The 19,151-nt window shown below is 44.8% G+C and overlaps 1 protein-coding gene across 5 annotated transcripts in view; it reads right to left on the bottom strand.

The window, feature by feature from the left end:
* DENND2A (DENN domain containing 2A) overlaps positions 1-19,151 on the bottom strand; it is a 51,429-nt gene that overhangs the window by 14,409 nt on the left and 17,869 nt on the right. For all 5 annotated transcript variants that reach the window (XR_014936333.1, XR_004307852.2, XM_085521549.1 and 2 more), the window contains 11 exons: positions 17,279-18,490; positions 15,651-15,778; positions 12,761-12,882; positions 9,627-9,824; positions 9,048-9,141; positions 7,732-7,782; positions 5,294-5,481; positions 4,468-4,577; positions 4,190-4,259; positions 3,508-3,585; positions 2,882-3,022 (listed from right to left, as the gene is read on the bottom strand). Coding sequence is in view for 3 of the 5 variants with exons in the window: in XM_015866895.2 (XP_015722381.2) it covers positions 2,882-3,022; positions 3,508-3,585; positions 4,190-4,259; positions 4,468-4,577; positions 5,294-5,481; positions 7,732-7,782; positions 9,048-9,141; positions 9,627-9,824; positions 12,761-12,882; positions 15,651-15,778; positions 17,279-18,490 (2,392 nt within the window). In the remaining 2 variants the exon portion in view is untranslated. The remainder of the gene's footprint in view (positions 1-2,881; positions 3,023-3,507; positions 3,586-4,189; positions 4,260-4,467; positions 4,578-5,293; positions 5,482-7,731; positions 7,783-9,047; positions 9,142-9,626; positions 9,825-12,760; positions 12,883-15,650; positions 15,779-17,278; positions 18,491-19,151) is intronic.

Here is a 19,151-nt window from a genome sequence, read left to right as displayed (position 1 = left end):
ATTCTGTTACTTGCACGTCCTATCAGACTACCGATTTCTTCTTCACAGCACTTTGTTCCATATTTGTATCCATACAGAATTTCAGACCAAATCTCCCACTGAGCACGGTCATTTTGACTTTTAAACCCTAACTCTCCAAAGAGCCTGCACCCCATCTCCGTGCTGTCATCTATCGATTGTACAAATGCGGGCTTACGCCATCAGCAAGATAACTAGTGAGCAGTATGGATCCTAGAAACAAAACAGCTGTAATGTTCTCCGACTGTATAGCACACGACTGGGAATTTACTCCTTGACTGCTGATTTTTCAGCAGCTATGCATGTGCTCTGCAGTAATTTAATTTACCCTGCACCATTCTACTTGGTTGATAAGAACATCAGCACGTCCTGCTATGCTAAAAGCCTTCCTATGTTTCCTTAAAAAGCATTCCACATTCTCCTATCTAGAGCAGGTACTTCAGAGATGAAAACAATGTGAGTTTAACACAACTATCTTCACAAATCCAAGGTGACCATTTTTCACTACTTCACAATCCTCTAGACACATACAAGCTGATTATGTATTGTGTTCCTACATACTTTCAGCAGTCAAAGTTAGGTTGTCCCTGATAGATTTCCATGTATCTTTCCCTCTTTTTAATGCAGGCACGAGGCTTACTCTGCTCTGCTCTACTGGGACTTGCTGTTCTCGGAGCTGCTTTCAAAACAGCCTCTTTTGCAATACAGTAAAAAACAACCCTCCAGTTGTTTTTCACAGAGCCGTACCTTGAGTTTTCTCAGCTCCCCATTATTCAAAAACAACTAAGCTGTCCTGAGATAACTCCTTCCTATTCTGTCCTGCACCACTAACCTTTTGTTATTATTAACAGCATTAACCACGTGATTGTAAATAATCTTCCTGGGCCCCTCACCACAAGAAAGACATCGAGGCCCTGCAGCGTGTCCAGAGAAGGGCAACAGAGCTGTGAGGGGTTTTGGAGCACAAGTGTGATTTGGAGTGGCTGAGGGAACTGTAATTGTTGAGTCTGGAGAAGAGGATGCTCAGGGGAGACCTTATTGCTCTCTACAACGACCTGAAAGGAGGTTGTGGTCAGCCTCTTCTCCTAGGTATCAGTGATAAGATGAGAAGGAATGGCCTCAAGTTGCACCAGAGAAGGTTCAGGTTGGATGTTAGGAAACATTTTTTCTCAGTAAGTGAGCGGTGCTGCAGTGACACAGGCTGCACAGGGAGGTGGTGCAGTCACTGTCCCTGGAGGTGTTCCAGAGCCATGTGAATGTGGCACTAAGGGATGTGGTCAGTGGGCATGGTGGGGATGGGCTGGTGGTTGGACTAGATGATCTTAGTGGTCTTTTCCAGCCTTAAGATAATGCTTCTGAAGACTGAAGCATAAAAAACTATAAAGAATATGACAGCCTGTCTTCACTTGTCATACATTAAAGGCTTTCTAATGTTAAGGAGAAATGAATCCAGTGTTAGTTTTCAGGACTTCTCAATTTCTGTCTCATCCTTCCAGTGTATTCACAGATCCTCTCTTATTTGCTGGTGTTTCAAAGGAAATTAGATTCCTAGTAGTCATGCTCCCACTTGGTTCCTTCCGTTTGCAATAACTTCTGAATTCCCAGCTGGCCAGTTTCCCATTTCAGTGAGCAGGGGTCCCAAAGACAACTAAATTCTGCACGTCTGCAGAAAAAAGCTGCCCACAGTGGGGAGTTGCATGCATACAGAACAGCATCCCTGCTGAGAAAGAGGGGCAGTGCAAAGCAGAGCCTGCACACATTCTGCTTTGCAATAGCTCCCCCGTGCATTGGCACTTACACAGTGGCAGGATAGATGGCACAGGAATGGAAACTGCTTCGTGCACAGAGAAGAGGGAGTGTGAGGAAGCAAGTTTCACTAATTTCCCAATTTGCACACACCCATATTTTCTTTTATGTCCTCTACTGGCTATAACTCATTTTAGTCTTTGTTTATTTCTAGATTGGTCCTTGTGTGGTTGACTGTTCTTTACATTAGATTTTAGCAACAAGTATACCTATACTGCTAGATAAACTAAAGCCAGCTGTTTTTGTTTGCTTAAGGAGACTGCTGACTATCTGTACTGGGAATGTTACCCCTTAGACAGGACCTCCATCAACTAGCTCTCTTCCCCCTTGTTCATGCTTAGGGCCTAACAGGAAGCATGGCCAAAATCACATTCAGTTTAGCTATCTCCATCTGCCCACAGTCCTTCAATGCAATGCTCCAGATGCTCTTAAAACCCTTCTTCTGCCCTCACATCATGTTGTGGGAGATACAAAATGTACTCTCACCTCCATGCTGTGAAAATGCTGTTTTCAAAGGCTACATCATTGCCCTTGTGTGATTTCAGATACTTTTTACTGGAACTTCCTGTTCTGTCCCACACAAATGGTGATTCTGCATTAAGGATCTCAGAATGGCTTTGGTGGGAAGGGACCTTAAAGATCATCTAGTTCCAACACCCCTGCCATGCACAGGGTTGCCAAGGATGCTGGAGCACATACTACTGATCAAGAAATTAAGTATGTAGAGGGTCTTGAGTAGACACAAAGGTATGTACTATGTAGCATGGAGTCTGCCAGCCTGTGCCACTTGGCCTCAGGGCCAACCCTTTGCTTCATTTTACCACATGGCTGATGTATCCACACCTTCAGTTTTACCACAAACTCCTTTTCTATTCTGAAGCCACTGGAAAACGTTCCATGCCATCCTCTCCAGTCCTCAGTCTTACTCCTTTTTTTCCTCCCACACAGCTGCCAGACAGTTGCCATTCATGAACATCTCTGGTACCATGTCACAGTCCCAACTTTCAGCCATCGTTTGCTGGCCCAACTCTCCCTCCCTCTAGGCTGGTGTTTTTACCTCTGTTCCTGAGCCTGGCAAGAAGTTCTTGACTGTAATCGTCCTGCCCAAAGCTGGGAAAGGTGCCTCCATGACACTCCTCATGAGAGGCTGCACTAAGGCTGGGGAAATGCCTCGTCTCTTCTCAACCTCATCCAAGATCTGGAATTAAAACGAGAAACCACAAAATACATGTAACAAAAATTGAGTGCAGCAGCATCTACATTATATCCTTAGCCCAGCATTGATGCAGAGCCTGAACTCGTAAGGAAGAAGGTAACATAGGACTGAAAGACTTTTGTCTTCCTCAGCAAGAGAAATCCAGCTCCAGCAAAGTAAATGGAAGGCTTACAACTCCCAAGTTTCCAATGACCTTCAGAGTCAGGACTCCACTTTTTAATCTCTAAGTTAAGTGCTTACCTTCAGGTAGTTCTGCTGAACAAACAAGGCAACAGCTGATAAACTATTTTTCCTTTAAACTGTCTTGAATTTAACTGTATTTAACAGGTTCTGAAATTAGCATGCAGTTGCCTTGCCAACACTATTTTTGGTGTTTCTCCAGCCATCAGCTTCCCTGATTCCCATTCTTCTGGCATGGACTTCATTTTTGGGTCCCTTTTGGCCTACTGCACAAATTCCTTGCTCACCTTAGAAAAGAGATTGAAGCATCCGAGGCGACTCACAATGCAGTAAACTTCTGGGAGGCGCTTCCCTTTCCCACTGGGCTTTCAAGACGAATGCAAATAAAAACACACAAAAAAACAACAAGAAAATGTCAGAGGTGTAGCTACTGCAGAGACAGAGCACCTGGTCTCTTAGCTCTGCAGCTCACTGACTGGCTCAGAAAACATCACATGTTTGATAGTGTGCTGCTGATGACAGTATCTTAAGTCTGGCTCTAAACACTGGTAGTCTATAAACGGGGGTGAAATGGCCACATTCATGGTATGATCCAAACCTTCCTAAGTGACCCAGGCAGGGTAAGCTGCTCTACAGGGACAACTCTGGGCCTGCAGGATCAGTACTGTTCTAGACAGCTGCTTATTAGATATCTAAACCTCAGGGAGAGAAACTCCGTCTTCAGTTTAGTGATCATAATGTTAAGCACTGGTGTAAAGAAAAGACAAAAGCACTATGTCTAGAGTGGAGGACGGCATTCAGAGAGGGACTTTGGCACTGAGCAGAGCAGAAGAGAACAAAGTTGTTCTGCTGCCACCCTTTCCACTCTTAAAGAGCAGCAGCTTTCTACTTTCCACTATGGGTGACAGTAACATCAGCTTCAGAGAATGTTGCATCTGTTCTGCTAGAAGAAAAAGAAGAGATAGTTACCAGCAGCCTCCTACAATATCCAAAACGCCTACTTCCATCTTCCCCAGTCAGGACAAATGAGAATGTCTCGCTGCAGAAAGAAAAACCAGAATAAGAAGGTACTCACAGAAAAGTCTGTGACATAGAGATGAATTCATTCAACCCAAAATCTTTTTGCATTTCCAATACACCCTCTCGGGGCTCTGCCAAACCTTCTACCACAACGGCTCTCACATTTAATTAGCTCAGTACATAAATCCATTTCTCACGAATCACGATACAAAGTACAGTACTTATACCTGGCAAACTGATGGATGGGGGCCCAGTCCTTCGCATCAGGAAAGCAAAACTGGGGAATAGCTTTCAGCTGATCTTCTGCCTCGCGCATGAATTTGAACGAGCGCTCAAGCTGGTTGAGAACAGAGAGAAGGAATGTTTCCAATTAGTCATGTGGGGATGGAATGACTTCAAATATTTTTCCTGTGACAAATGAAGAGGTGATGACAGAGGCTAAGCTTCTGCCTGGAAGATATTAAAATTTCTGTGATTCTGGCTCACCTAATCTTTAGATATCTTAAAGTAACTCTGTACCCACAGTTCCACCAAGTTCTGTGTCTGCAGCACCTGCCCCTGCTCAACTGTTACTCCAACATGGGACACGTTTTCCAGCAAGGGACCAGATAACTGAAGTCTAGGGAAAGTCTGGGTACATTATGTTTACAAACACGCTTTCACATTGGCTCCCTGTTTCTCTTATTTCTCATTCCATATTTTCAGCTAAACTACTGGCAAAAGATGTGCCTTCCCTTTAAGAACAGATCTTCTCCCAGCTGTCATTCTTCCCTAAGGAAAAAAAATAAAATGAGGAGAAAGTAAAAGCTACATAAAAGTCATAGCCAAAAGCAGCAAAAGATCTGACTCAGCTGATCTTTCAACAGCAAGGAATGTCATGGCAATTCTCAAGAGGTTACTGCAGCCCCTCTGCCTTCCTCTACTGAGCAATGCCACAGCAGAGGGGTTACTGATTCAACATGTGGCACACAGAGATGCTGTGGCTTCTCCAGCTGTGCGGTGCACCATGCACTCTAAGACACGCTACCCAGAGCTTCAAGACAGGCACCACACCTTCAGTGGGAACTGCTGTGTAACCTCAGGGACGTAAGCAGCTCCAGCTTGCTTCTTGTGCAGTGACACCACAACGAAGTACTCAAACAGCTGCCTCTCTTGATACTCAATCAAGTCCCGTTCCAAGGTTTGATACCGTGGTGTTTGCTTCAGGCGAGATTTCACATGGACAAGGCGCTGGCTGTGAGCTATGACAAGAAAGGGTAGAGATTGTCATTTTGTCCAGTGCTTTGCAGAGACTTAAAATCAAAACTACATCACCACAATTGTTTTGTTAGTGAGGAAGGGACATCACCTTTGCTCAGAAAGCCTGGAGGTATTCAAGGCCAGGCTGGATGTGGCTCCAGGCAGCCTGGTCTGATGGTTGGTGACCCTGCCCACAGCAGTGGGGATGAAACTAGATGACCTTTGAGGTCGTTCTCAAGCCAGGCCATTCTATGTCTCTATGATATGATTCTACAAAAACTGTGGGTAGCAACCTGCACGGTACTCGGGCCAGGCTACGGCTATAGCTATGGCTCCCCTGGCTCGGCAGTACTTGGGACTCCCAGGTTTGGTAACATGGGCTGGGCTGCAAGCCAACAGCAAAAACAAGAGAAGTGCAAATGAAAAGGACTGGCTCATCTCTGCCTAATCTCTCAGGACCACATTTCTACAAGTTCTCCCAAGACAATGGGAAAACAAGAGAAACAGCCAAGCAAGCTGTAACTGCAACGCATCTGAGCTGTGGGACAATATTCCAGCACAGAAAGTAATGAAAAGCTGCCTGCTGAGAAGAGACCAGATGAAATTCCCTAAGACCATCCCCCTGCTTCATTTTACAGTTGCATCCAAATTAAATCTCCATGAGTCTCCCTTAGCCCTTACAAAAGAAAGAATTAACTACAAACAGGGGCTCCAGCACATCCTCACAAATGTGCTTTTTGCTAATGTGGGTGGTAAAGCAACATTTTTGACAGAAACAACAACCACAGGGATACTGCAGAAACTCTAAACACACAGGACATCTGCCTGGGAGACAAAGCTTCCTAGGAGATGGTATACATTAAGTCCAGACTCTTGACCTTTTGTCTGGTAAAGCTGTGCCGCTCATGGATTATTCCAGACAATACAACTCAAAGCAATCTTGAGGTGCCTCTTAAATCAGAGAGTGACACAGTCTCTGGGCAGTTATAGGCCTGGAAAGATGGCTCGGACTCCTTTCTGTAGTCAGCTATTACACTATTAGCTTTAAGGCTGTAACTCTTCAAAAGCTTTCAGAAGTGGTCTCTGTTTTACCAGGGACTTCAAAACGAGCACTGCCATAGCCATGCTGAGTGCCTCTGAAAAGCTCACTTAGGCTCTGTGTTGTTTATATTCTGTGCAACCTACTAAAGATACCGAGATTGTACTTCTGTCATCATGGCAGAGCTTCTCTTTAAATGTTTTTCCTTTCCAAGGATCAGTACTTATGGCTCTGACGTGCAGTCTCACAACTGCTGCCTGATGATTTACTGGGTCTCAGATGACGTACAGGGACTTACTAAGCGGTGGTAACTGGCTGGTGTGTTTGGTCTGTTAAGCACAGCCTACAAAATTGAAAGGAAAGCAGTGGTGATCACAGCCAAGCCCAGCCCTCTCAGACTGAGGTTTCTGTTCTAACAAACTGAAAGAAGGAATGGATGAGCACTCCTAAGCACAAGACACTACGGCTGACACAGTGGGAACTGCTGCTTATCCCTCTTTTCAGCTTAAGAACTGACCTGTTACCTCAATTAGGTGTGCATGTAAATCAGGAAACTTTGGATCCTGAATGAAATTCAATTTTGCATTCCTACTCCATCAAGATTTTTAAGTTGCTTTATAAATTCTCAAGAGAATGTAATGCTACCAGTACGTCACAAGGCTAATTATATTACAAGAAGATTCAAAAGCATTACAGAGACCAGTATACAATATACAGGCTCTACAGCAGCGAAACAAGGAATGCAGCACTTAACCCCAATTTAGCCAATACAGAAGAGTTTAGTTATAGCAATAAATGACGTAGTGCAATACCATTTTCCTAGCTAGCCAGTCTGACCAGTGGGTTTTCCCCCTTACTCAGTTTTTAGTGGGGTTGCTGAACACCCTGTCCCACAGCCATACTGCCTCTGTCACCTTGTTTGCACACTGGTGCCCGTGCACTTTGAAAAACCTTGTTTTATTTCCACAGCATATAAACCATCTCCTACGGCAGTTTGAAGAGCTTTGACATGAATTAGAACAGATGTTTGTTCTGGACTCCTATAGCCCTTCAACCTTGTGTTTTCTCCAGCAGTTTTGAGATCTTTGTTCTCTCGCTGTGTTCTGAGTGGAAAGAAGCTTTCTCCAAAGCCAGAACAGAGAGGAAAGATCTTGGCCCAAGAATGCAGAGAGCTTATCAGGAGCCATTTGTTCTCTTCACACATTTGCCTTACCTCTCAGCTTCTCTTCAGTATCACTGTCTGATTCACTATTTTCATCTGTAACTAGAATATAAGAAAAGGGAAGACAAAGTAAGTAAAACCTATTTATAACAGCGCATTTCCTATCACTGACATGAGAAAGCTAGACCTAACAACCTCAGGGGGAAGACAGTACACATCTCAAGGGCCTCTAACTTTTCAGGGATGCACATAGCCATGCTTAACACACACTCAGTATATTCCCATTCATTCATTCGGGGAACAAAAAAAAAAAAAAGCAACAAGATCCACTTTGCACAGCCATTAGAGCTGCATAAAGAATCAAATGGCAGAACAGTCTTTCCACTCATATTTGTATAAGCATGACACACACAAGGGCAAAACACTGATTAATATGAAGTAGCATGTGGGATAAAGGGTAGAATAAAACAAAACACCCAACAACTGCCAGAATGAATGAGACTCGAGGCCTATACTGTCCAACAGCCTCTTTGTGTCGGTGCTTCAGAGAAGAGTATAAAAAAACGGAAAGACCAGTCTGGGATGCTTCCCCTGAAGGTTCACATAAGCACATGCACTCACCTAGTTTATAAATAGAAGGGGATAAGCAGTAACAAGTAGTTGTGTGAAAGAAGCAAAGCTGCAGGCCGCCTTTCACTGGAAATTGGGGTGTTTTAGAAAAAAAAAAACCTGTGTTGGAATAATGTCATTTAAGGCTTTGCAGAGATCAGGTGTTTAAAAATAATTGCTTTGGGGTACCTGAACATGGTGGTGAGCTGCTGATTGACAGTGAGAGGCTGAAAATCTCAGTCTTGAGAAGATGGAGATGGTTCTATGGCCCAGAGTCTAGAAATCCTGATTCCCAACTGAGTCTATTTACTTATTGGGATGTTGAAGAAAGCGGAACTGCTTCAAAATCCACTATCTTCTATTGGACAGTTCATTAAAGTGACACATTCCCGCAAAATATTTTGAACTCAACAAATCAAGACTCTCTGGACAGAAAATCCTTCTCCAAAGCTTACTGCCAGCTTCAGAAATAAACATCAAGAAGTGGAAACATTTCTGGTGCGACCTGGGAGGTTATCATGTAACACCACAAAAAGAAAATGAAGCAAAAGAAGACAAAAAAGTGCCTTGTCATGAAAGGCCCCTGGGCAGCAGAACAATCTTTATCTTTCCAAAAGAAGGGGTGGAATCCCCAACACAGTGTCAGGCCGAACTGGAAAAAGTATTAAAAAAACATCACATGAGACATCAAGACAGCCTAAACTCTACGGCAAGTTCTCAAAACGTCTTAAATATGCCAAGATTCAAGGTTCCTTTACCTTTTCCTGAATTGCTCTCTGTAGACTGCGATAGTCTCTTGACACGTTTCTTCCCCCTCCGTGCCTCATAAATGGCATTGATTTTCAATACAAGCTGCTCATCAAAAACGCAAACAACAACAACAAAAAAAAAGGGTTATTTTCCTCTCCAGGCAAGAAAGAATGCTAGAATTTCAAGAAAAGTGTTTCACTTCCCAGTACTGTAACACTTCACTGGATGGCCCAGAATCAGTGATTACCAGCATCTACCTTGCACAGTAATCTGCAGAGTAACCATGCTCTGTCTGGTACAGGAACAGCACAGTTTTATTGGCATAGCAGGATGACAGCAAACATCCTTGTGCTCTGAGTTAAAAAGATATCTGTTGATCCACACATGCCCGGTTAAGTGATTGATCCAAATTTTTAAACACGAGGCAGGATAATCTGCTGTAGAATTGTTGCTCCATCCAGCCGCCCAGCTCAAGCCTCAGGTTGGTCTTGCCACCAACAAAGTAAATCTCACTTCTGAACTTGCCCTCCAAGACTTGCATTCCAGCCTGGAAGAAGCTAGTGAAAAAGAGAAAGACCAAGATTTACCTTGGGAATCTTCCTTCTCCTCTTCCCGTTCTGAGGGTCTCCCAAGGAGAAGAAGGTGTCATCTGGACTGCTGGGAGTCGAGGGAGGGCTGATTTTGGATGGTGACCCAGTTCCATCACGGCTCAGCTTCCGTATGTCTGGCAGTTTGAAACTCCGCCGCTCTGAGTTTTGTCGAAAAAAAGTGGGCTTGGAAAGCAACTGGAAGTGGAAGAGAAGGAATGAATGAATGCAGCACTTCATGTACCTTTGCTTCATCGCTAACACTGTCACATCTAGCGTGGAGTCCACACCACTCAGCAGTCAAATAGCCTGATTTCTGAGAATGCACACACAAGGAACTTGTCCAGCTGCTAGGCTAGGCCACGACTATCAGGACAGCAATTTAACCATCCCACGTTCATTCCAGAGCATAACACCATCTCAAGGGCCGGTCAAGATGCCTTACTCTAGTGTGCAATCCACAGGCCAGTAACCAACCAGACAGCCATGAGCACATGGGCTGAGGAGCAAGTGGTCAGGAGGAAGAGAGGAGCAGTGAGGCCAGATGAAAAGCATGGCCAGCGTATAATATTCTGTCTCTGTCAGAAGTGAGAATTAAATATTTCAGAGGACACTGCAAGAAAATTCCTGATGGACAATCAGGAAAACTGGTTTCCCCCTAATCCCACTAGCAAGTTCAGTGGGAGCATAACAACAGATATTCCAGCACCAGACTGAAGTTCATGTCCCTGACCAAAAGCAGCACAGAAAAGCAGAAAGCTCAACTCCAGATAAAGGAGGACAAACTACTTCTCACAACAAAGAATGATCAGTAAGAACTTTTGTTTTTCTTCTACACCCAGTGGTTATGGTAAGACTGAGTCATGCTTTTTCCAAGCATTGTATATACCAAAGGGTATCTCTACATGGCACTGGGAAGTGAATGTGAGAGGTATCAAAGCTTATTCTCATCAAGTCAGTCCAGCACTATCTGAGGTAGCACAACGGTCTGTCTACTCCAGCAGACACACCCAGCAGACACACTAGACAGCCTGACACAATCACTCAGGCCAGCTCAGGTGCCTCTGAATGGCTTGCAGAAGGCTCACAAGAAGGCATACTGCCCACAGAGAAGTCACACATTAAAATGACTCTTGGAAGAATCTTTGCACTGAGCAATCTCATCCTGCACTAGTGATATAAACCACTACTGAAATCTGTCCAGACTCCATCCTGGGCACGCTCTCCAGTGTGATTCATACTGCAATTGCAAGCCAGATCGTTGCCAGGAGAGCAGCAATACTTCTGCTGTGACTGATGCAAATCACAGCTTTGGGATGTCAAAGCATCTCAGTGCAACATAATTACTTCCATTCAGTTCTTCAGTAACTGTCCTGCTGGGATCCACATTTAAGTGAAAGACGTTTCTGAGTAACACTGCAGCACTGCTTACACAGTATGGGTGGGAAATAGGTGATTGCAAAGTCATCTGACAGAAAGTAACTTCATTCCAACACTCGCATACAGACTCATGTTGCTCTAGACATAACTAGTAACAACGAGAATGGATTCATACCTGCAGGACAATTTTCATTCAAAAGCATTAAGTTATCAAGGAAAACTTCAGTTGCTGGTTAAGCTGGTTGGAAAAGAGGAGCACGTCCAGAAATGCTGCACGTCAGACTTCTCAAAATGTTGGCTAACAGCTCTAGTAATAGCGGCAACTTGGAGAGCACGGGAAAAGCCTCCAGTCAGGACTGAAGGGTTAGTTCCCTACTACCCGCACTGAACCCAGTTGCTGCCAACATGATTTCTGCCATCACACTGCCCCTTCTGTTCCAGGCTTAGACAGGCTAAATAGGGAATAGGAAGCACTCAAACCAGCTCAGGGCTGGCCTCCACGAGCTCTGAGCATGATGTGCACACTAATGCTTTGTCTCTTCATTTGGTTTCACTGCCAAGGAGGAAAGTGGCATCCGTCCGTAAGCTGTGCTGCTAGTAGGGACATCCTTCTAGGATAGGTTCCCTAAGCCCAGGTCTGGCATTGCATTAGTTACCAGCAACTCATCCCATCAAGCAGAGATCCAAAGAGGCATCCCAAAGGAAAGGTCTGCAGAGGTATCTTGGCATCAGCATGAACAGACTCATACTGTCCACAGATACAGAGCCAAGACAACCACAGGGCTTGATTACCCAAGCACTAAAACACCCTCTATAAAGGAGTGAAGGAGGAGCTTTCCTGCAGTAAATTCTTCTCTCATTGTTTAGTATCTGGAACAAATTTAATACTGAACTTTTGTTCCAGTACAGGTATAAGGTAAAGACACAGCAGGATGTTTTCACTCCCATGCCTGCCAATGTAGCCCTTCTGCCAGTGAGGTAGAACACTCACTAGAAAATGTATTGGGATTTTTCTATGGATTCAGAGATAATTCCCAAATCCAAACAACCTCATGACATGAACATGCCCATTTCTGGACATAAACACACCCATTTCTGGATTCCCATTTTGTATCTGTTGCTCTTGAACTCATCTGTCATAAGGAAAGGATAGATCTCAGTTCATTGTCATTTGGAATTCATTAAGGATCTGGAGGCAGGTTCCCAGAGGTGAGGAGCTGAAGTAACGAGCTCTCTTTGCAGTGCTCTTTGCACACATGAACTGGATAAAGTTCACAAGCTGCTCTTTTCTAGCTGTACAGTTGCAAAAATTGTTCAGAGGACAGCAACACAGAAAAATGTTTCTGGGGACACACGTTTGTATACAAACTGGATTGAGGATTTCTTTCTATCCTTTTATCACATCAGTCTCAGATTGCAGCTGTGTAAAATTCCAGTGTGACACCAAATAATTCGGTCATTTTCAGGCCAATTGCTCCTTAGTGCACGGCAGATGCAAAGTACCAGGGGAAGGAGCCCAGGTGTGAAAAAATATGAAAGCCAAGAAAACATTTGTGTAGAGGAATGTTGTTTTTACTTTGCTAAAGGGCAACACAACCTTTACTGTTACATCATACTCTTATCAGTAATAAAGACAAAAAGGCAGCAAATCCTAGCATTATAAAAGTGAGGGGCAAAACTCCACCATTCCACACAGAAACAGGATTTCACCCAGACCTCTGGAGCAGGAGAGGTGGCCACCTGAAACAAAGTACCTTAGTGGGAGTCCCAGGTATTGAAGAGGTGGGGGATGCTGGAAAGGTCAGGACGCATTTCTTCCCCAAACAGCGGCTGTTGGTCTCAATGTCTTCATAAGGGTTTTCCTTAGATGGTGGGTCTGCAGTAAAAAGCCACAAACAAGAGACTGTAAGTGCAGAAAATCCTTGAGGTTTGCCATAAAAATCTGTTTGGGGATCTGCTGGACTTCTCCCACCTCCCACATCAGACATAAAGACCTGTTCTCAAGCATTCCTGCCATTGCTTCATTCTCTCCATAGCCCCAGAAGTCCAGCTGCACTCTGGACAGTGTCCAAACCCTGACACTGATGTATTCAGCCATAGGAATATATCACAGAAACTACAGATGGAAAAGATGCAGCAAGTCCTCAAGTTCATTTCCTTCTCTTCAGAGAAGCTGAGTTTCTCATGCACAGTGGTCCATAATTATATTTCCATCTTTCCAGTTTTCTGCTTAAAATTATTTCTGAATGAAACTGTGAGCCAAAATCTAGCATAAGAGTCCATTTGAACCCCACATTAAGAGAGACCTCTGGTCATCATTTAAATGGAGCCAGCACTGTTCTTGGGCTGACTGCCGCAGCACGGATGCTTGGCACACCATGTAGGTTTTTGAACACATTTGCCATTCACGGATGCCTCAGTTCCCGCAGGCCTCACTTTAGAAAGAGGGAAGGAATCACCTAATTCAGGCCATCCAAAGCCAGGATGCTCTCTCCCTGAAGAGAGAAAAAAAGGAGGGAATAAAAAGGCCATCTGGTATAAGATTTGGTCCACTCTTATTTGAGAGCCTCTCAAAAACTGAAGCTTGAATGACCACCCAGAGGTGTCCCTTTCTTGAGGTAAGTGACCAGTTTGAGTTTTAAATACCCAAGACTAAATATAATGAGCTTCTTAAGCCCCAGTCTTCAGCAGTGCTGAAAACCCAAGTCTTTTCAACACTGACTTTTGCCTGTTGCTTAGGGATAATCACGCTGTAGTGGTGGACCTGAACTCACCAAGAAGGAAAAGGGAAACCTGTGTGATGCTAGCCAAGTAAGTCTGTGCTAACATTTTTCTCAGCAAAAATGCTCCAATCCCTGGAAGTGGTTCCACCTTCTAAATCCAATTGCACACTTCGCAGCTGAGAATGCGTTTCAGCAGTCACATACTGGGTGGAATGAGGTTGTGTTCTGTTGCCAACCCCATCCTCAAACTGCTTGCCAGGATGTCCAGTTTTGCCTCTTTTTTATATGTAAACCGTGATATCCATCTGCCCAGTACAACTTCCAGTATTCCATGTAAACAATGGCAAACAGGTAAACAGATGTGTATGAAAGGAATCTGTGTGACTTGCTGGAAAGGGCAACAGATCTCCCACCAGCAGCTGAACACTCCCCAGGTCATGCACATGTCTATGGGTTGTGCATGTGTGCTTTCACGCCCTGTGGACACACACTGCTATCACAGAATCATACAATCATTTGAGTTGGAAGGGATCTTTAAAGGCCATCTAGTTCAAATCTCCTGCAATGAACAGGGATACCTACAGCTAGATCAGGATCCTCAGAGCCCTGTCTAGCCTGACCTTGACTGTTTCCAAGGAGAGGGCATCCACCACCTCTCTGTGCTACCAGCAGTCCCCATCACTTCTCCATTGGTGTGGTTTTCACACATTTATATTCTATGGACTGTGCCCAACCGTGGTCCTGTGAAGAACAAAACTGGCTTATTTGGAGTTGCCCTGTCCATCCCTTTTCCCAAGCTCCCATGGTAAGACCAACCAGGACTGCAGGAACCAATTAAATATCACTGACTTTGGGCAAAGCATAAATGTGCAGCAATAAAACAAACAAAACCAAAGCAAAATAAAACATGCCCCATTAGCTGACAATTGTCTATAGCTTTGTTTTCTTCTAATCTTTGCAACTAAGACCCTGAGGGGAGACGAATTTCAGCCAGGTATTCAAGTTCTCTGCAAGCTCAGGACACATGGGTGTGCTTGTGTTTGGATGGACAGATGGATTTGCGTACACAGCCACTCTGTAACGCTATCCTTGTTATTCCAGCTGACAAGGTGACAGCTACATAGTGATTTCTGAGGCCTCCCACCATGCCCCAAAACACAAACATGAGAAAAAATACCAGCTGTTCAGACATCCCCTGGATCTCTGGCCCTCAAATAGAGGGAAGATAAAGACAAATGGCCACTTAGCTTAGAGTTTGTCCATTTGGCATCACCCTTTCTGCAAACAGTCCCAAAGGAACAGCATTCCTTTTGGAGATACGATGAGATTTTATTCATATCAAAACAAAAATGCCCTGATTGCTCCTGCAAAAGTGCAGCTGTCTCCCCTGGTGAACAGCACAGACCAGCTCTGTAGGTAACAGCTGCATGGTCAGAGCTGATACGGCCACTCTCTTCTTACTCTGCTAAACTCAGCCAAGAGCCTTACACAACCCAGCCTGCAGCTACAAAAACTTACGAAGGCTTTTTCAAGAGGGATGCTTCCATTCTATGTCCTGTGCTCAGTGATCTACCATTGAACGAGCCAGATGTTCATCGGTGACGAACTCACAGTGATCCACAGACAAGAGGTGTGAGAGCTTGTCCACGGGATGCAAGGAAGTCAGAGAACGGATGCCAGCAAAAACTAAAAGCTGGTCCCCACATGCCTCAGGTTCATCTTTGAAGCTGATGAATTTTGAAATATTTGGTCCATTTTTCTTATGCCAATAAATTGTTTAAACTATGATCTGCGTAAATCTGTTTTGCATGTGGATAACAAACAAACTTCAATCAGCACCACCAGCGCGGGGCTGTTGACCACAAGTACACTGCGTTATTCAGTGCTTGCAGTCAAATCCCTCCCTGGCCAAAGCTCCTACCCAGTATGTCTTCATAGACGTTCTCCTCCGATAAAGTGCGTGTGAGGGCCAGCTTGGTCTGCGCGTACCAATCCACCCTTCCGTTCTCCGATGACGACTGCAGCAAGTCTTCAAACTCATACGACTTCCTGCACGTTGATGGGAAGAGGAAAGGAAAAAAGAGGAGAGTGATGCAGCTCTTACAGCCCAATCACAACATTTTGTAATTCACTCACAACACTGCACAGAACCTTAGGCCATGACAGGTCCCATTTATGGTGCAGGAGTTTCCACCCTCACCGGTAGTAAGGGGTTCCCCAAATCAGGTCTCTCAGCAGTACAGGACAGCAATACTCAAGTGCTGGGTGCTAAAAAGGGTAAAAACCAATGAGTCCTCCACTGACAAACCTGGAGAATTTCAGTTTCCCTCTGGCACCCAAACCAGGAGTGTTGATGTGACAGTTCATGCATCTTTGTGTTCTATGCTCGTTGCCTCTAAAATGTGCTACAGTCATGAGGGTAAACAGAAAAGACAAGAAAGTATTCCAGGAAAATACATACACAGTAGATTCAGTTAAAAGAACAAGCTTACTATTAACAGTGAAAATGCTGTGGAAGAGTTTAGAGATTATCATCCCAGAGCTGCTGTATTAATTTTGTAATCACAATTTTTGCTAAAAACAAAACAAAACACACAAAAATAACACAACCCCCTCAATTTTGAGCTTGAAGGCTAATCAATATAACACAGTGACCTTAAAGCCCAATCTGCCATGACCTATCTCTTCACAATTACCCTAAGAAGCTGCGCTGACTGCTCAATTTCTCAGACATACCACAGAATCAAAGTATCCTTAGAGCTGGAAGGGACTTTAAGGGCCATCTAGTCCAAGTTCCCTGCAATGAACAAGGAGGGATACCACAGCTAGATCAGGGTGTTCAGAGCCCTGTCTAGTCTGACCTTGAGAGTTTCCAAGGACAGAGCTTCCATCACCCCTCTAGGTAAACTGTTCTAGTGCTTCACAACCCTTATTGTGAAAACTTCTTTAAATGCAATCTAAACCTACCCTCTTAATTTGAGACCATTTCTCCTTGCCTCAACAAAGAAGCTCCTGATAAAAGAGTCTGTCCCCTTCTTTCCTGTAACTTCCCTTCAGATACTGACAGGCCACTCTTCGGTGTTCCTGGACCCTTCTCTTCTCCATGCTGAACAGCCCCAGCTCTCTCAGCCTGTCCTCACAGGAGAGGTGTTCCATCCCCTGAACCAATTTTGTGGCCCTCCTCTGGACACAAGATCTATCTGTCTCTCCTGTACAGAAGACTCCACGCCTAGTGGAGAGAAAAGAGACAGGATCACCTCTCTCACCCTGCTGGCCAAGTTGCTTTTGATGTATCCCAGGATACAGCTGGGGTTTTTTTGGGGCTGTAAGGGCACACTGCTGGCTCATGTTCAGCTCGACACCCACTCCAAGTCCCTTCTGGCAGGGCTGTGCTCCATCTTTACATGGCAGTGTAGATGATAGCAAGCAAGGCTCTCATTTACTGGGGATTACATGTGACCAAGGAAGATGCAGCTTTTCCAGTGTAATATGGGAAGTGGGGGACTCCAACATTAAAACCAACACCTCTGTGAAACTCAGCCCAATTACCTGTGGTCAGCATTGTTCTTGTGCTTCCCGCTCCAAAGCCTCCTGCTGACAGCTGATGGAGGAGGAGAGGAAGGGAGAGGAGGGGGAGGAATGGATGGCAGAGGGGGCAAGTTTCTTTTATTCCTAGCTGCTGGCACCCAGTCCTCTTCCCCCTCATGTTTGAAAGTCCGCCGGGGCTTTGGCAGTGGGTTGATGAAAGGTTTCTTCTCTGGCACCCCTGGTTCTGTGTACACATTTTCTGTAGTGCAGTCTTTGGATTTCACATGAGAAGTTCTTACCTCTTCTAGAGTCCCAAAAATTGGCTCACTGATTTCAGAGTCCAAACCAAGAAGCCTTTTGTTGAGCTCAGTCCCACATATGCTCTCACTGCCCTCTGGAGCAGTGTGTCCTTGTGCTGCCTTTTCCTGCAAGCACTGTGGGGAGTAATAAGTACCAGGCAACTGTGGCTGCAGCTCCGCTGAGCCATCCTTCAAAGCCCGCTCCAACTTTTTGACCTGACTAAGCACTGAAAGATTCTCCTTTTGGACTTCCCGCTTCCCACCTTTCACTTCTTTGCATTTTCCAAGGCTGGACTGCACTTCCTCATCCTTCTCCACTTCCCCTTTCCGCTGTGCTCCCTGCCCTGTGCCTTTCGGAGTTCCTGCTTTCCGCTCATTCTCTTTGCCAGCCCCTTTGCACTCCAGCTCCCAATTCATAAATCTCTTGGTCTCCACTTTCCGAGACGTCAGTGCTTCCCCACTCATCTTCTCAACTACACATGGTATCTTGTGCTCCTCTTTAGTTCCTTGCTCCTCCTCTCGACGAGGAGCAGACTGCACTTCCTTTTTCCCTTCCCACTCTGAAATTTTGTCCTTGATGCTGAAGGTCTTATTCCTCAGGCCAATTTTTCCAGGTGTTCGTGTACTCTGAGTACCTCCTATCTGTTTCCTGATGATTCTACTGCTTTCTTTAACGTTCAGATCCACAGATGGGTCACTGATGATCATTTTGGGACTGAGCATGTTCTGCTGAAAGCAGTCTAGCCTTGGATCCAGCATCAAGTTCTCCAAGGCTCCCAGTGGGTCCTTCACCACACAAGAAACTGGTTCAGCTTCAGGTGTTAAACTCAGGGTGACAGAAACACCTTCAGAACATCTCTCACTTGAAAATCCACACGGAAGTCTTCCTAATTCCTTCACAGCTGCTGTCCTGTTTTTATCTGCAAGTTTGATCCTATAGACCAAAGAGAAAAAGAGAAGAGACATTCACTGCGAGTGTTCATCCTTGCTTTAGTCAGTCCTTCTGCTCCACAAACTCACAAATATTGCACCAGAACAGGATGCTCACACTAAGCCCCTGAGAAACTGGCTTGCTGGAGAGAACCACAACACAGTGTTGCTCTCATTATGACTACTGAAATGAAGACTTTCTCTGCAGCAGAAGTAGGTGGCAGATAATATTTTTTGTACGACAGACATGCTGATACCAAGGAGAGGTTCAATAGCATTTTGTGTAAGTGAAGCAGTTTTGTGTATCTTCAAGGCACTGAGCAAGTCCATTGCAGATGAATATAAAATTGACCCTTAACAAACAACAGCAAAATCGCTGCTGTTAGAGAAGACACCATGTGGCACAGTTGACATTCCTCAAGATCTAGCTCAGAGGATCTGTCTGGATTCATTCAAATATTCCCAAGCACATTAACATACAAGCCCTACAGTTCTACAACTACGTTTCGACGTCCCTACAGTCATTTGGGCTTAGGCTCCTGTGTACCCAGGCACGCTCCCTCGGTGCAGAGGAGGTGATGTAGCACCCAAGCACTAGGCTCAACATTCTCAGGGCAAGGGATTCAACATTTTCATTTGTTTGAGTCCAAACCACATCAAAAATT

Source organism: Coturnix japonica, chromosome 1 (assembly GCF_054131305.1).
Source record: "Coturnix japonica strain WE chromosome 1, WE-NBRP24, whole genome shotgun sequence".
Lineage (NCBI taxonomy): Eukaryota > Metazoa > Chordata > Aves > Galliformes > Phasianidae > Coturnix > Coturnix japonica.
The sequence above is the reverse complement of the archived record's forward strand: the minus strand, read 5'-3'. Positions and strand labels throughout refer to the sequence as shown.